Below are 18,025 nucleotides of genomic sequence, written 5' to 3' on the forward strand. Positions count from 1 at the left end.
TTTTTTCTACATCTAGAACAATTACTCCGTACAGATCCCAGCGTCAAGGCTTAAGGATGGAGCTATGGACCAAACATACAAGGTCCTGCACTCACAAAGTTGCAGTCTGGCAAGGAAGGCAACTTAAGCAGTTAATTACCAATTTCTATCTGCTTAAATCAGAGGTTAAAAGCAGGGAAGCAAAGAGAAAAGGCTAGAAAGTCATTTCAAATTGAAGCTCCATCAGGTGTCAAGTACATTTCTTAGAGTGGAGCATAAACCAATGGAAAAACATGATTCTGTGTAATCACACCAAACAGCTTTTCTGAAAAAGAGTATTATGACTTCTGAAACAGAACAGTGACAAGAGAAACTCTTTCCAATCAATGCCCCCAAATTTCTCAGCTCCTAACATGTGTCACACTCTGCACCAGGGGCTGCAAAGGTGAATAAACTCTTGTTTCTTTCTCCAGAGCTTCCTAGACTAGTAGAAGGAAAACATGCTGAGAAACAGTGACTGTGCAGTTGACCCGAGACCAACATGAGTGCGAACTGCAGAGGTCCACTTACATGTGGATTTTTTTCAGTAAATGCCGCACAATACTATAAATATATTTTCTCTTCCTTGTGACTTTCTTAATAACATCTTCTTTTCTCTAGCTTACTTTATTGTAGAATGCACTGTATAACACACATAACATACAAAATATGTGTGAATCAACTCTTTATGTTATCGGTAAGGCTGCTGGTCAACAATTGACAGTTGTTTAGGAATAAAAACTTATACGTGGATTTTCAAACACGTGGGGGTCAGTGCCAGTAACCCCCCATGCTGGTTAAGGGTCAAGTGTATAAAAGAGGAGAAGTCCTGGAGAGTCTGACAGGCTTCACAAATAACATGACATTGAAGATGGGCCCTAGGAGATGAGCAACAGCAACAGTTCACCAAGTAGAAAAGAGGGCATGGGGCAGCCGGGGTGGCTCAGCAGTTTAGCGCCACCTTCAGCCCAGGGCCTGATCCTGGAGACCCGGGATCGAGTCCCACATCAGGCTCCCTGCATGGAGCCTGCTTCTCCCTCTGCCTGTGTCTCTGCCTCTCTCTGTGTGTCTCTCATGAATACATAAATAAAATATTTATAAAAAAAAAAAAAAGGAAAAAGAAAAGAGGGCATGAAGGATAGTCTCAAGAAAAGGAACAGTATATGCAAAGGCAAGAGGACAGGAAGAGGCCCAGAGACTTGGAGGATGTTGGATGGGGCTGGAATGCAGGTGTGTGCTGAAGAGCAGCAGAAGATGAAGGTGGCTCATGTCTCAGTTCTGTGAAAATATCACCAGTTTTCCATATAATAAAATTTATTTGAAGACATTTGGATGACGGTCAAGGATGCCAAGGAAATAAACGCCTAAAGTGATATAATCTGTAGGATTTTTAATGGAAGTCTAGAGTTATCCTTGCACTATACCCTTCAGAAGATCAATGTTTTAATGGCGGACACTGGTATTAAGCTCCATCTATTGAGTCACGTAGAACAGTGTGGCAGGGGCAGCTAACATTTACTGAGTCCTTAGCAGGCTGTCCTAGAAGTTCTATACACATGAACTCTTTCTGTCCCTATAACAAGCCTATGAGGTACAAAGGAGGAAAATACAGTGCAGAAAAGGTAAGTAAATGGTTCAAGGTCACAGCATCAGTTCCCAGGCTCTCATATTATACCAGAATCCAAACTCAGCCTCCTACCCCATAGTTCACATTCTTTCCTCCATGAAGGACTCCTTCCTCTCACACCACTTCCCAGGGCAAATCCAGGTTTGGAAGCTTTTATTTGTGGGGACTCTCTGAGAAAAGGAATACTAAATTATTCATTTAAAATCAGGTGTAATGATGAATATTTACAAGAAAAAAATTGAAACAAACAGCTTGAGCTTTGGGGATTGAGGTCTTATTTTTTCTGAGATCAGAAATGCCTAGGTAGAAATACTTCTTTTAGCAACCTCTCCTCACTTGAAATATTTTACAACTCCCAACAACTGCCAGCACTCAGAAGGGTTCACACAAGTGAGAGTCAAGCTTAAGCTTCACTGCATTCACTTTATGGGAGGCCCATCTCTGCTAATGCCCAAGTCTCTTAAACTTTTCCAACCTACTACAACAAATGCCAGATCTTGGGAACCCAAAGGAGGCAGTTCACCCCTAGGACAAAAAAGAAAGTAGAGCCAACTTCAGTGTGAGAGGAACTAGAGTCTTCATCCTTTCTTCTCTGCTAGTAAGATGGGCCATAACACGAGGAATGGCTTGGGAGCCACAGAAATCTAGCTTCAGATTTTCTCTGCTTCCTAGTAGCCGTGTCAATGCATGGCTTGACCTGAGTCTTATTTTCCTCATCTGTAAAAATGATAGAATGTAAGTATTAGATTGCATAATACTTCCAGGAATGTCAGCTCCCTTCCCTTTGGATATGCCTTTCCTGTGCTTTCTTCTGCTTCATTTTCCTTACCTCACCCCAAGCCTGAGGGTGAGTAGGCTGATCCCCTCTCTATATCCCCAGCACATCCTGTGGAAACCTCCATCGAAGCACATCATTCCCTTGTTAATTCAGCAAGTGCTCCGAAGATGCAAAGATGAAAACATATATGCTACTGTCTTCAAGAAGCTCATGACTGGTGGATAACCACAGTCATGGAGCCTTTCTCCACCATGAGTGAGATGCTTCCAAGGGCTGGAGCCATGTTTCAGACATGTGGCGGATTGGACCTAACAGAAAATACTGAGTTCACCTCCCACCTCTCAGCCAGTGCCCACGTCAGCCTCACCCCAGCCTACTTGCCTGACTCCACTTGGCCCTTATCCCGACAAGCCCCAGCAATGCTGGCCTGTACCTCCTTTGCATGGCTGGATCAATGAAGTTTGGTTTCCAGGGCACTAGGCCCATTGTTGGCACTCACCTCCAGAACAAAGAAGAATACTGGCCCTTCCAAGCCCAAACAAAGGCGGACTTCTCCCCCATGGATCTCTGTCCCTTTATGAGCAACAGTATGCAGACCCCTGGTCCTCCACCGAACTACATTTAAAATAGCTTTTGTGAAAGACAGACACAGTGGCCATTTTTGTGTATGTGTGCCAGCAGCAATGAATTGATTGTAAGATGAACAATGCACACTTCTTCCCACTTCTGCCAGAATAGATGACATTGTGTCGTGGGCTGGGGGCGGAACTAAAGAAACCAAGCCTTCAGGTTTATTACATGAAATTCTGATAAAAAGCACTTCGAAGCCTCTTTCCCATCATCAAAAAGCCACACTGGGCAAGATCAGAGCTTAACAGCCAACAAAAGAAAAAAAAAAAAAAAACCCACATTCAATCCCTGAGATCATTTTCCTGAAATAGAAAACTACATATGTTTCTCAAATTTCACATCAAGCCACTGCAGAGGCCAGACTGCAGGGCTGAATTGGGCCAAAGTGAGTGAGAGAGAGAGAGAGAGAGAGAGAGAGGAGAGGAGAGGAGAGGAGGGGGGATGGGGTGGGAAAAGGAGTAAACAGAAGAAAATGAGCCCATTCTTCCACAGCACCACATTTCTCTAGCACAATCTAAACTTACAAACAGCCCCCCTGTCACAGAACTTGTAGTTAGGGTTGCTTATCGGGCAGCCTTTACTTTGTCAAATTAAGACACATTGCTTTGGATTAGCAAGACTCCTTAAATTCAAAATGACTTCATGGTTGGCTCAGAGTTCAGTGTCTCTGGGGCCAGCCGCCAGGAACATATCCACTGTGGAGCCTCCCTCCCCTCTCCATACTGACCTGCCTGACTTTTCCATGGAGACAGCAGAGCAAAATCCCAAGCAGACAGGCTGTCAGTGTTAATTAAAAGTCCAAACACCTCTTTAGAAACTATCTCCAGCTCAATATTTATACAGAATAAGACTCCTAACAGGCAGGGCTAGAGAGAGGAGCGGGAGGTTGAGGCGGAAATAGGTTTGAATGGCATTTGGAACCCATTAATTTTTAAAAGACAGGCTGCCACCCTATATAGACCCAGAGAAGTTCAAAAATGTAACGAAACCAGGAAGATGAATGAGCCGAAGATTGTTTAGAAAGCCGGGGGAGAGCGCTCAGCTTTTGAAAAGAATAATATCTGGGAAATAATGAGAGCTGACACTTTTTATTGGTGAATGCAGTTTTTTGGCACATTTTAATGACATAGGTTGACAATTTTTTGTATTTAACAAAAGGAAAAGCAATCTTCTAAATGGCTTGGGAACAAAGGACTCCCTGACTGCAATTTCTTAATAACATTTAAGAATTCTCTTCAAAGGCCCTTGACAATAATTTAGAGAGGGGAAGGAAGGAAAATGAAGAAAACAAGAAAAACAAAATAAGGTATATATAAAAAAAAGAAACTAAACAGAAGTAAAGAAGAGAAAAAAGAAAAGAAAAAGATATAGGATTTTGACATCAAATTCCAGCCCAAAGGGTTGAATTATAATGGTAGAGTTTAACAATAACTTTCTACAAAGGAATGAGTTTTAAGAAAGAATCCAAAGTGACTGAGAACTTTAGTCCTAGGGGGGCTAAATGGATCACCTAATCCAACCACCAAGTTTTACAGACAAAGAAACCAAGTGCCAGGAGGCCCAAGGTGACCTGGCTGCGCCAGACACCAGTCTTCCAAGTTCCACACCACGCCACCTTGTGCATCTCATGACGTAGGTCTCAAACACAGGCAAGCCTTCACAGTAGCATGGGCCCCAGGACTGACTGTTATACCTTTCATCAGTGACTAAAACTAGGTCCGCAGAATCACAAAGTACAACACATTCAAAAGGCCTAATGACAAAGTTCACAATAGAGCTGTCCAACAGAGGCGGCCCCTCTGGATACGAAGCAAATGTCAGCTACCACAAGGACCACAATGCCCTGTCTGTCTGAGGGATGCCTCAGGGTCAGAGAAGGGACCCTTAAGCAATGTGTGATATAGAGGTGTCCCTTCAAAATCTAATCGCTACTCTATCCACGGGTTTCAACCCCAGAGTGAGACCCCTCTGAGATTCAGACACGTCACCTGGAAAATGAGATCTCTATTTAACGTTTTCAGTTTCAAAGCATTTCCAGCAGAATGATAAATGCAGAATCGTATTCAGAGGTTGTTCTACTTTACCATACTGAAAGGGCAAATGGGATTATATTCTAAAAGTGATGCAAGATCTTAGAGCGAAGTATTAGGTAAAGGAAACGCTATATTGCTGCTTGGTTGGAAAATCACAGTCATACCGGCTATCATCTTTCGGGCACAGAAAATTCATGTCTAGATGTATGCAGCAGAGGGCTGAAAAAAGTGCATAACAAAACCACCTGGGGTCACACATTTTTACCTCCTTTGTTCCAAAGGACAAAGATGAAGATTCTTAACCTTTTCTGTCCAGATTGACTTTACAAATGCAAAGTGAAGGAAGAAACTCATCCTTCCACAGTCTCAACATAGCAGATAAAGAGAGACAATCAGTGATCCCACAGTCAAGCATCAGTGTAGGGAAGCAGTAGGACTCCCCATTGCGAATAGTCTGTGCCCTGACTCTGGTGCTTCTGTTAGGCATGGATGAGAAGCCCTTCCGTGTCCCCCTGATGGACCTAGAACAGTCCATCCTCTTCTACCTACCTGGACTTTCAGCCTCTTGACAACTACCCATTTCTTCTTGCCCAGAATAGCTCTGAGACCTTTGCTGAAGTCTCACCCTCCAGGACTCACTGAACCCCCTGATCACATCACAGCCAAGACAAAACCCCCAAATGGGGCAGACAGGCTATCAAACAGGTTATCTGGTTGCTAAAAGGCCCATCCTCCCTACCCCACGCACAAGTTGTTTAAAAAGATTTTAGATCCACCTTAAAATTGTAAAATAAAAATAACAAGAACTGAAGAAAAAAAGAAATGGAAGTAGCACTTCTTACACACTGCTGTGAGGCAAGAACCAGACAGAGGTTTAACTCACAGTGCTTCTTTTTCTCCATAAAGCAAATCGATGTACTTTTTGTCCTCCTTCAACACTAAGTGGGAATTGGGATTGAGAAGGATTAAATGACTTGCCCCAATACAACCAGCTGATAAATGGCAAAGCTTTGGGCTAAGAAGTATCTGGCTCCGGCCTTCACATACATTTGAAGAGTTTAAACAAATGTGTACGTACCTACTGCTAGATTAGAGACTAGGTACTTCTTGGATGCTCTATTAATATATATGCAAAGAATAAATGAATGACTGAATGACAGAAACTGTGAACTATGTTGCTTCCAACCATACACCACCTCCCCCATAACTTCCGCTATCCTCACCCTCCTCCTGATGACTATCATAAATGGATTACACATCGGTATCTGGGACATATAGGTCAATGCAATTTACTGAGAAATGACAATTCTGCAATTATTTTTTTACCTGCCCAAACTAATTCTCCTTTTTTTGTTCTAGTAGAAAGAGAAACTCAATTTCATTCAGGTAGCAATGCATCCAACTAAAAGTCTATTTTATTTAGCTGGGCTCCATTCAAGTGAGGCGTAACAATAAACCTGAGGGCTGGCCAAGAATATACAAACTGAAGTATTCTGTAGATCTTCTATGAATGTTTGCTTAAAAAAGGCTGAACATGGGTACAGCAGAACATCCTTTTTGAGCACCCCTGTCTTCCTTCTCCCTGCTACAAAGAATACAGACTGGACAACGGAGACTCCAGCAGCTGACCTGGACCATAGGGTCACCTCGAGGATGGAAGTCAGGGTGAAGGATGGTGAAGAAAAAATAAAAGAGCTAGTGCCCTTGATGACTTCACGGGGTTGACACAGCCAAGACTCTACACGTCTCCATTTATTTACAGATGAGAATGAACCCTCAAGTGTTTAATCAACTGTTTTTTTTAAATTCTCTATTATGTCTTAGTGAAGAAGAAAAGATCATATTTCTTCTACAGAGAGTGAAAGCACTCCTCTTTCTCAAAAATAAGGGAAAAGGAAAGCTAATATTTGCAGGTCATTTCTCAGCACTGTGAGATATACTAAAAAATAAGCTGATATAAGAAGACGACTGAATTGTTCTTCCTAGAACCTAGAAAAACTGTTTCATACCATTGTTCTGGAAATCATTCTTCAATATGACCATGAAACAATGCAAGTCAAAGAGCCTTAGCATTCATCATGTCAAGAACAACTTTGATTTTTCCCCCCAGAAATCTTTAATTTTTTGACACTCCTAAAGAATCCTTATTCAGTTTCAACTAAGTTCTGACCAAAAAAAATGTTACCTCTAGTATAATCTAAATTCAATCAATTTCACTTTCATTCAGATTTCTAACATTAAAAAATCAAGCCTTCAGTCACAAAGAGATGTACTTCATAGTTACAAGGATGACTATAATAAGAAATACAAAAGGAAATAAAGTATTGGTGAAGAGGTAGAAAAATCGGCATCCTCACACAATACTGGTGGGAATGGAAAATGATGTAGCCGCTACGGAGAAATCTGGCAATTCCTCAAAAAGCTAAACACAGATTAACCGTATGACCCAGCCATTTCACTCCTAGGTATATGCCCACGACAAAATGAAAGCAGACTCAAACAGATACTCATACATCAACGTTCATTGCATTAGTCACAACAGCCAAAAGGAAGAAGCAATCTTCCTTCCAAAATTCCAAAAGGATGGACCCAATCATCCATCGGGTCCACCAACAGTTGAATGGAAAAGCAAAATGTAGTATATGTATTCAATGCAGTATCCTTCAGCCACAAAAACGAAATTCTGGCACAGGTTACACCATGGCTGTATGTGGAAAACATAATGCCAAGGAAATGAGCCAGGCACACAAAAAACCAAATATTTTATGATCCTACTTCTATGAGGTATCTAGAATAGGCAAAGTCATAGAGACAGAAAGAAGATTCGTGATTACCAGGGTAAGGGAAGGGAGGAATGGGGAGCTATTGCGTAAAGGATATAGAGTTTTTGCTTTGGGGAGAGGAGTAAATTTTGAAAATGAACAGTGATAATGGTTGTCCAACACCATGAGTTTAATTATTGCCACTGAGCCATACTCTTAACAATGGTTAAAATGATAAGTTTTATGCCGTATATATATTTTACAATTCATAAAAATTAATATCTATCAAAAGCATTGAACTGTATAGTTTAAATGGCTGACTTACATAAGATGTGAATTATATGGGCAGCCCTGGTGGCTTAGTGGTTTATTGCCGCCTTCAGCCCAGGGCATGATCCTGGAGACCCAGGATCGAGTCCCACGTCGGACTCCCTGCATGGGGCCTGCTTCTCCCTCTGCCTGTGTCTCTGTCTCTGTCTCTGACTCTCTGTCTGTGTCTCTCATGAATAAATAAATAAAATCTTAAAAAAAAGAAAGATGTCAATTATATCCCAACACTTTTTTTTTTTTAAATCAAGTCTTATCTCTGATACGCAACTGCAAAAGGCAATGAGGAAGTCAAGTACTAAGTAAAGGATGTGGACTATGGACATGTCACCAAAGGCAGATACTATAGTGGAAGCTTCTCCCTTCTTCCTGCCATGCTGCTGCCTCAGCCCTCAGGAAGTATGAAACTGCACCCCCCCCCCTCCAATCTGCTTTCTCCACTCAGAAGCACCAGAGGAGGCACAGCTGACTTTGCACCCTATCTCCCCACTTCCTTAATTTTCTCCAAGCGGGTAAGAGCTCGTCTGATGGCAGAGATTGGACTATATTAAGCCATGTTTTAAGGGTGACTGTGTTAAGGACAGGTGACCAGCCATTCCTACAACCACATCAAACACACTCCTTCTCTTTCCATGCCCAAGTGCAACCAGCATGCTTTGGCTTCAGGTAAGTATACCTGGGTAGGGTCTACATTCATACTACTGACTCAGCTACTTGACTAGAGAGCTGGTTGACATATCCAGTCTTCCTTCCCCCATACATGCACACATACATACTGGTTTAGTTTCACTTCTGAGCTGCACTATCCATCTAATATACCAGAAGCTCTACACATTAGAGGTCAAAGTGTCATTTTCTGAAATAACGAGGTAGGCTTTTGTTCTTCATTTAGCTAATATGCTTTTTATATAGCCTCTATCAGTCAGAATCCTGGGGAAAATCAAGAGTGAGTGACACTTGGAACCCTTAACAACAAGGATACCTGTTAGGAATTCAAATAATGAAGATCAATGTTAATTGTCCTAAGTGTAATAATAGCACTGTGTTTACACAGGAGTGTATCAGTAGTACTCCTAGGTGATCGCATTGCAGAATTTAGGAGGAAGTAGATGATGTCTGCAACTCGTTTACAAATGGTTCAGTAAAAGAAATACCTTCGAGACAGAGCACTTAAGATACAAATGGAAGAAAATGTTGAAGAAGGTAGGTAATGATATGGTGTTCAATATGCCATTCTCTCAACTTTGCTGTAGGTTTAAAATTTTTTCAAAAATAATACCTGAATACCAAAAGTTCAATGCTTTTGATAGATTACATAGAGTTCTCACCAATATTTAAGAACACACCAAAATCCAATATAAATATTAGTATAATGGACACAAGAACTGACATTGATATAAATTAATAAAACCAGTGGTTGCTAAATATATGAAAAATTAATTGTATTTAATAGTCAAAAAATACAGATTAACATAAGATACCATTTTGGAGGCACCTAGGTGGCTCAGTTGTGAAACATCTGCCTTCAGCTTGGATCATGATCCCAGGGTCCTGAGATCAAGTTCTACATCAGGCTCCCTACTCAGTGGGGAGTCTACTTCTCCCTCTTTCTTGACCCCTCCCCCTACTCATGCTCTAATACCTAAAATCTTTTTAAAAAATTAAATAAATCAAATAAAATAAGACAACTTTAATCCTCAAAACTTGGCAAAATTGACACAGACATTATACTGACATAGGGTAAAATACAGATATCTAAAACATGTTTTCAGATAATATTTACTGATAAGGAAAACTGAGTAATATATGAAGTAAAAAATAAATTATACAAAGTGGATTTACAATTTTTTAGAACAACAAAAGCACAGTAGAATAGAAGTCTAAATACTATTTTTGAGATCTTGTCAATTCTGTTTTGAAAATGACTACAGATCTGGATCAATAACCAGACCAGAATCTTCTCCTGACAGATTAGCAAATAACCATGGAAAAAATAACAGTATAATAATATCCCCTATAAACTCAAAAAATAGAGAACCACACAAATCAGGAAAATAATTGCTATTTTAAATTATCAGTTTCTTCAAACTATAAATTTAACCTCTTTTTTTTTTATTTTTTATTTATTTATGATATTCACAGAGAGAGAGAGAGAGGCAGAGACACAGGCGGAGGGAGAAGCAGGCTCCATGCACCGGGAGCCTGATGTGGGATTCGATCCCGGGTCTCCAGGATCGCGCCCTGGGCCAAAGGCAGGCGCCAAACCGCTGCGCCACCCAGGGATCCCTAAATTTAACCTCTTTAAAGCAGAAGACAGAATACTGACAACTTACACAGAATTGTATATTGTTGTGGAGGGGAAAGGGAAGGGAAATAAACATACCACATACAGAAATCTAAGGGGAAGATCAACCTGAGATTTTAGAAATCAGCCATCTTTTCTCATATGCCATTTCAGAAAAGTCTCAGAAATTCTAACACATAACTTTTTTTATTTAAAGCCAATTTAATTAACATATATTGTATTATTAGTTTCAGAGGTAGAATTTAGTGATTCATTAGTTGCATACAACACCCAGTGCTCATTCTATCAAGTGCCTAACATGTAACCTTTAAGCAAACTTACCAGTGTGTCTCTTATTCTTAGCCTGGCCATCAATATCTTTTAGTCCAAAGAAATAAAAATAAGTGAATTGAAAATAGACAAATCTTCCATACAGAAAAATTAAAAATAATGTATATAGATAGCCCACCCTCAAGGAGGTGAAGCATAACTTCCTACTCCTTAAATGTGGGCTGTGCATGGTGATTTCCTTCCAAAAAGTACCATATACAAGAAAAGGAGTAACTTAAGAGTGGAAAAATCTAACAAACAATACCTTAGCCAGGTAATCAAGGTCAACAGCAACAGTAATGTCATACTGATAGCATGTACCCTGGATATGATATGATGAGAATGGTACTGTGGTCCATCAAAAACATAATACCCAAATCTCATTCATGAGAAAAACATCAGACAAATTCCATTAGAGGGACATTCTATAATATACAGGATTATTCCTCTTTAAAACTGTCATGGTCATCAAAAACAAAGTTGAGAAACCGTCACACCCAAGAAAAGACTAAGGAGATATGACTAAACCATATATATTTATGGTATCCTGGATAGGATCCCCGCCATTAGATAAAAACTACTGATGTATAAATAATGTATGGAATTTAGTTAATTATAATGTATCAATATTGGTCCATCAATTTTGACAGAGGTACCATACTAATGTAAAATATTGCTAATATGGGAAACTGGGTGTCAAATATTTACGAATTCTCCTGTACTGTCCTCACAACTTTTCTATAAATCTAAAACTGTTTTAAAATAAAAAGTATACTTGAAATTATAGTTAAATGTAATAGGTCATACTTTTAAATAATTTCTAAAATATTGCCAACCTCTGATAGCTAGGAAAAGAAATTTCTCTCAGCCTCCAGTGTTAGAAACAATTCTACTTCTCCTGATTAGCAGTTAGGTTTTTATCTGTTTACTCAGTTAATCTTGATAATGTTCTATTCTTTACTTTGGCCACTAGGAAACTTAGAAACAAATCTATTAGTAATTATGAAGAATCTTAGAGCTTTTACAAAGTCTGTAGCTTCATTTTAGTTGTTCTTATAATATTTTCCCTCCTGTGTGATTTTTTTTTACATATTTTATCACCTTTTATCTTATTCTTTTACCAGTCATCTCAGATCTCTTTAGAGGGAGGATTTATACATGTGAATATGTTTTTGTCTGATGATACAAAGTTACAGTGTTCAAATTTCTGACTTCCCATCTGTCATGTAACCAAAATTCTGGGTAGTGACCCATCCAAGGGTTGGACTGGGGCAAATTACTAAAGTGTCCAGCTTTAGTTACTGAGCTGCAAAATGATGATACCACCACCTGCTTTAACCAGTGGTCATGAGGACTAGTGGGGTTCACATTTGCTAATATGCCTAGCACAGATAAAGAGAAGGCACCTGAAAATCATAATGATCACATTATTATTAATAACAAAAATAGCAATCATTATTTTCATTCATTTAATGAAAAGAATTAAGCTGAATTACAAGTCAATCATAGGCCAGGCGGTGATTTTCTCAGTGGCCCAGATAAACAAGGGTAGCTACCATATTTAGGGGAACAAGGACAACAACCAAAGGTGGGAGGACAAAGCCAGATAGGGGAAGAAGAGAATGAGGAGGACTTCTTACACAACATCACTGCCAGAAACAAGTCTGAAAGCTTTAAGACAAGGTGAAATCTGATCACTTTTTAGCCTTAACACCACTAGAATAATAAAAAGTAAAAGAGAGAGAGAGAGAATAAAAAACACCCTCTAGTCTTTCTGGCACTCATTTCCCCAAAACGTCCCAAAACAATCACAGTAAGAGCCAAACAAACACCAAATCTGAACTTCCCGTTGGCCCAGATGATGCCAAGGTCATGTTTCACTCCCCAAAGTTTCCTGGTATTGGCACATTCAAACTCGGATCCTCATCACCCTTATTCTAGGAAAGGGGACAGACAATGGGGATTTTTCGTTAAAAGAACCAAGCACTGCTGCAATGCTGTGTGCTATACATTTTGTCCACAGACCCTCTAACCTTCTCAATGACCTTAAGAGGATACATCCAGGTGAGGACCTGAGGCTCAGTGAGGGAACTAGTTCACTAGTTTTTGCAGACAGTGCACCATGAGACACTGAACCCGGGTCAGTCTGACTACAAGGATTTCCCTCTTTCCACCCTGCCAACAACTTCAGGCAGAGACTCCTTGCCAAAATCGAGAGAGAAAGGAAACTAAACAAAATAGCTAATTCCTTCAAAACATTTCTCAGCAGTGCGTTGAAGTTCTTCTGTTACCTTGGTCAGCCTACACAATAACACCACAGATTGGGTGCTGTCACTGTCCCAATTCTCCAATCAAGAAAGTTCAGAGGGCTTACTTGTTTTGTCCTAATCGTGCAGGTTGAAATAGAGAAGGGAGAAGGAATTGAGAGAATAAGGAACCAACAGGAGAGAAAGACAGGTGCAAGAGGCAGGGGTACGGGGAGAGGTTAATCACTTCATAAGAGAAATTTGGTGCCTGGTGCCCCAGGATCCACAGCCTCTGTTCTAGGAGACAGGCTGTAGAAGAGGCTTCAGAAGGTGCTCATGAGTACAGGGCAAGGGGCAGGGGAAGGGGGGATTGCAAATTTGTACTAATGAAAATAGAATGAGTCATGAGTGTCACAGCCAATAAGAAAAAAAAAAAAGGCAGGGAACACTGGACAGTCAATAAATCACTTCTAACATTAAACTTTCTGTTTTCTGAGGGTTTCAGATTGTGGTGGGCAGGGATGGAAGCCCCCAAGCACATTCTGATGGGCCAAAAAGAAGCTCTCGTTTTTAAATTTACCTAGTTCATTAAAAGTTTGAAAATACTTCCAATTCCTCACAGGTGTGAAGTACCTTAGAGTCATATATCATTTTCCTGTATATTCTGTTAACCAATGTTCCCCAAAATTACCTGATCATATATAACCACCTCGGGTACTTGTTTAATGTATAAATTCCCAGGTACCCCATGGAGAATCTGATTCAATAGGCTTAAAACTGGAAGCCCTGGGGATTTGTGCTTTGAATAAATGATTCAGCTGATTCCTATAATCAGGCTAGTTTGGAAAAGGTGCTTTAATAGGACTGTCCCCACAAGCTTTCACGGTAGGTATCATGATCCCTATTTTATTGTTGTTTTTTTTTTTTAATTTTTATTTATTTATGATAGGAACACAGTGAGAGAGAGAGGCAGAGACACAGGCAGAGGGAGAAGCAGGCTCCATGCACCGGGAGCCCGACGTGGGATTCGATCCCGGGTCTCCAGGATCGCGCCCTGGGCCAAAGGCAGGCGCCAAACCGCTGCGCCACCCGGGGATCCCAATGATCCCTATTTTAAAGACAGGTTAAAGGAGGAAAGGACATGCCCAAGGTCACACAACTCACATCTGGCAGAATGGAGAACTACAAATCACACTGTGACTCCACAGTAGGTATGCATGCCACCACAATTAAATCTGAGCCAGAGCTAGCTTTAAAAGTTCACTTTTATGGTCTTAATATGGCCTCAGACACCAGGAAATGGGAGTGTAGACTATCCAGTGCCATCAGAAAGAACCAGGGGCGAAGTCAACACCCTGGGTTGAATAACACTCAAGGAAAAAGAAAAAGGAAAGCAAGGTCCTCCTCTATCTGCAGTTCTATTTTTGAGCCCTAAAATTTGGGGGCCAATGGGGTATTGCCAACAGCCGCACTATCAGCACTGCTTTGACTAATAGGTCCATTTGGCTAAAATGATGGAAATGCTACTTTCACTACTACACAAAGGGAGCAAAAAAAAGTCCTTCCAGAAATAACTTCAGGTAATTAATGTCACACCAAAAGAGGAATGCTCAATATGAGATCTTCACCCCCCACACAGACATCCCCATTGGTGATAGTAGTAAAACAGTGACTAATTGTACCTTCTGAGGGTAAAGTTCAGACCACTCCCCCATGGCTTGCTCCCCTAGACAAGGGTAAGTACCTGGGGTATGCTGAGGCCATCATTATACACATGTGGATCCCCACTATCCTGAGACCTGTGGCTAATGTTCACTGGTGGTACAGGGAGATAATTCACATGAAGAATGGCGTGCTTGTGAAACATGTCCTCTACTATCTCTTTTCTGGAAGCCCCTAATACTGAACTCTTATCAACTCTTATCAAGAAAAGGTCCAAATCATACAAAATGAGATAGACAGGAAGAGCACAGGGAAAATGATACTCCTACTCCAACCCTCCTTTGACTTCAAATAAAAAGGAAAATGGGGAGGATTTAGCCCTCCCTGAAGGAGTAGACTTTAAGATCAACACCTGCCTCCCTAAATATATGTACTTACACAGGTTTATCTGTCCTCTGGGAAATGATCCTCTTTCTCACAGGTTTGTTCAATACAGATTATCTAAATCATTTTCATGATGAGAAAAACCTTCCCCCTGTCCTGCTGCCTCCCCTTGTGTGTCCCCTGAAACCTGAGGTCAGGATGACAACAGACTTGCAGGCTTTGAGATTTCATATTCAACTTGACTCTATTATACACACACATACACAGCCACACCATTAATCATAGCAGCTGCTGCTTCACACCAAGTATTCTTTAAGTTGTCTCTGCCACATAGCACATAGTTATTTATAACATTCATAATTTATTGAAAAATACTATGACTCCAGCATACAGACCCCCACACTCTGCAATGATTCGGGTACATTAATGTAAAAACCAACACACTCATCCAGTTAAAATCAGCTTCCTTGAAAAACATATCTCTGCCTTCATTTTAAGGCCCCCCCCAAAAAAAATTTGTTTTTCTTTTATTCACCACGTAAAAAGTGCTTTTGGAAAAACAGTCACATTTCATGATGGACTGTTCATGTCTCCTTCAAATGTGTCCAATTTTAATGAATGGTCTTCACCTTGGATACCAACATTCCAGGCCTCATAGGAACAATGGTGTTTGGGCATGTGCAGTGGAGGTGGAAGATGGATTCAAGATGTTTCAAGTATGCAAAATCGCATGCAGATGTACAAACAGTACATCCAGTCAAAGCGAGTTAAGAAAGCAATATATATATACAGACACCCGAGAATGGATGAGCGCAAATAAAATCCAACTTGTAATTAACATACCGTGCTGTGACACCTGTTGCCTTCCACGATAAGAAGTCTGGGAGATCAAAGAAATGTCCCGCCTTATCCCAGCAAGTCTCTCTCAAGTTCTGCCAAATTAAATATATATTAGAATCAATTATGGGCTTTTTTTCCCCTACCCCTCCCCTCTTTCAATAGCGTTTCAAATTTTTCAAAACAAAAGCATAGCCAACAATGTCCAATAAAACATCTGTTCAGGGGCTGGAGGCCGGGGAGCAGGATGGTATAAAAGCAGTACCTATATAGGAAAGAAACACTGGCATTTATTGATCCTTCCAAAAACGACCATCATTTCCCTTTTATCCCCTTGGCCAACGTGGAGGGGGAAGAAGCACGCTCCGAGAGGGTATGCAATCCATCTTCCCAGTGAGGGGTCACAGGATACACTTCAAGACACAGTTAAAATTTCAAAGCTGAACGGTTAGTTATAAGCTGGGAAGAAAACTGCACTAAGAAACTATCACATGTCACACAATGTGCCTGTCATGTAAAATTCTCCCCACATCAACAGTTTCCAAAGGCAGTACAATAGTTGGTTCCTGCCTTCAAACAACTTCCTGTCTAAGCCAAAGAGAATGGCACATAACCAAGATAATCAAAATACTTAAACATTTGTTTCTTCCAGGCTCTTCCACATTCCCAATGTGGTCAGATTTTTTTCTTGCCACTGGGCGGCTTCTTTCCTCTACCACCCTCTTGCCTCCCAACATCCATGTCACCCACACCCTTTGGTTAACCCTACCCACCCTTCCTTGGAGAAGCCTTCCAGGATCTCCTACTCAGGGTAGGTCTGAGTCTCATATGACCCACTCCACCCCACGATTATTTGTGTACTGTCTTTCTTTACTATGAGAACCTAAACTACAACGTCAGAGACCTTGTCAGTTTTATGAACTATGATATTACCCCCACAACTCTCTCCTTTCCTCCCCTACATAGGGCTGGCCAGTTAGCCACAGGGTAGAAACTACTTGACTTCCAGTCCCCTTATGCCCTCAACTGGACCAGGGATGGGCATGTGACCTCCCTGAGCCAATCAGATTCCTTCTTTCAGGAAGTTAGACTTAGGATCCAAATGGAGTTATTTAACTTCTGCCTGTGGATGGAACTGGAGTGGTGATAAACTTGGAAACTGTAAAGTGGACATTTTCTGCCAAGTACCTAGAGAAGTAGAACTTCACAAAGAGAAGAGTAAAGCAGACAGAAGCAGTAGCAAATAAGGTTTTTCCTACCATCCAGGCAACTCTCCAAGTCCTGGTTTCAATTATCCCCTTCCCAAGAGGCCACAATAAAAGGAATGTATCACAAGCACAAGAGTATCTTGGAGAACCTTAAGGGCCACAGTGAAGAAGTGCCACAAGAGATCGATTCCAGTATCCATGAGAGGGTGACACACAGCAGACAATAAATATTTGTTGGACGACTAGAGAGATTGCTCACTTTTACCTTCCAATCTCTTTCATGTGAGGAATGCTTCAGAGTTTAGAAATGGATTCCACCAGTGTTATCTCCTTAGAATGAGGGGAAAGTTCTGAGTGTTCTTACGTCTACTTTACAGACATATGACTGGCCTTTCTCTACATTTCCCCTCAAATTCCCTGAGATCTTCCTACGCCCCCCTTTTCTCTCACTACTCTATGAACTATTAAAAGTAATCTCAAAAGGGTTCAGATGTAAATGACAGTGGGAAGCCCATTTTCTAGTCTTCCTGTTGCTGTTGATTTAATTCCTAGGCACTGGGGTGAGAGTTTACATCTAGAGAGGGCAAAGCTTGTCTTCGAACATGTTAATGGCAAAAGCAAAACTTACAGCTAACTAAAAGTGCCTAACACAGCTATGAACTAGCGGCATCTTCAGACCCTAACAGGTCACAATCAGGAAAGTGGTAGCCTTTGAAACTGTGTGAGTCAGCCTACTACACTCTGCCTTCGGGGCAGTACCCGAAATCACTTTCCCTCTACTCTGTGGTTTCAGTGATCAGTTTCTAGGGAGGAGGAGAAAAGGCAGCCTCCTTCTACGGGTTCCAGAAGTCCAAAGCCAGTCACCAGAAATCAACCACTAAACCACAGCAGCAACAACC

At 40.9% G+C, this 18,025-nt stretch overlaps 1 protein-coding gene across 10 annotated transcripts in view; it reads right to left on the reverse strand.

Annotated features, from left to right (window-relative positions):
* Window positions 1-18,025, reverse strand: part of FGGY (FGGY carbohydrate kinase domain containing) — a 412,479-nt gene that overhangs the window by 320,015 nt on the left and 74,439 nt on the right. For 9 of the 10 annotated variants that reach the window (XM_041771241.1, XM_041771246.1, XM_041771243.1 and 6 more), the window contains one exon: window positions 15,925-16,013. In XM_041771241.1, the coding sequence (XP_041627175.1) occupies window positions 15,925-16,013 (89 nt within the window). Of the gene's footprint in view, window positions 1-3,780; window positions 3,813-15,924; window positions 16,014-18,025 lie in introns of those variants that run through there. The other variant, XM_041771247.1, reaches the window with a different exon arrangement.

The sequence above is a fragment of the Vulpes lagopus genome, chromosome 10 (assembly GCF_018345385.1).
Source record: "Vulpes lagopus strain Blue_001 chromosome 10, ASM1834538v1, whole genome shotgun sequence".
Lineage (NCBI taxonomy): Eukaryota > Metazoa > Chordata > Mammalia > Carnivora > Canidae > Vulpes > Vulpes lagopus.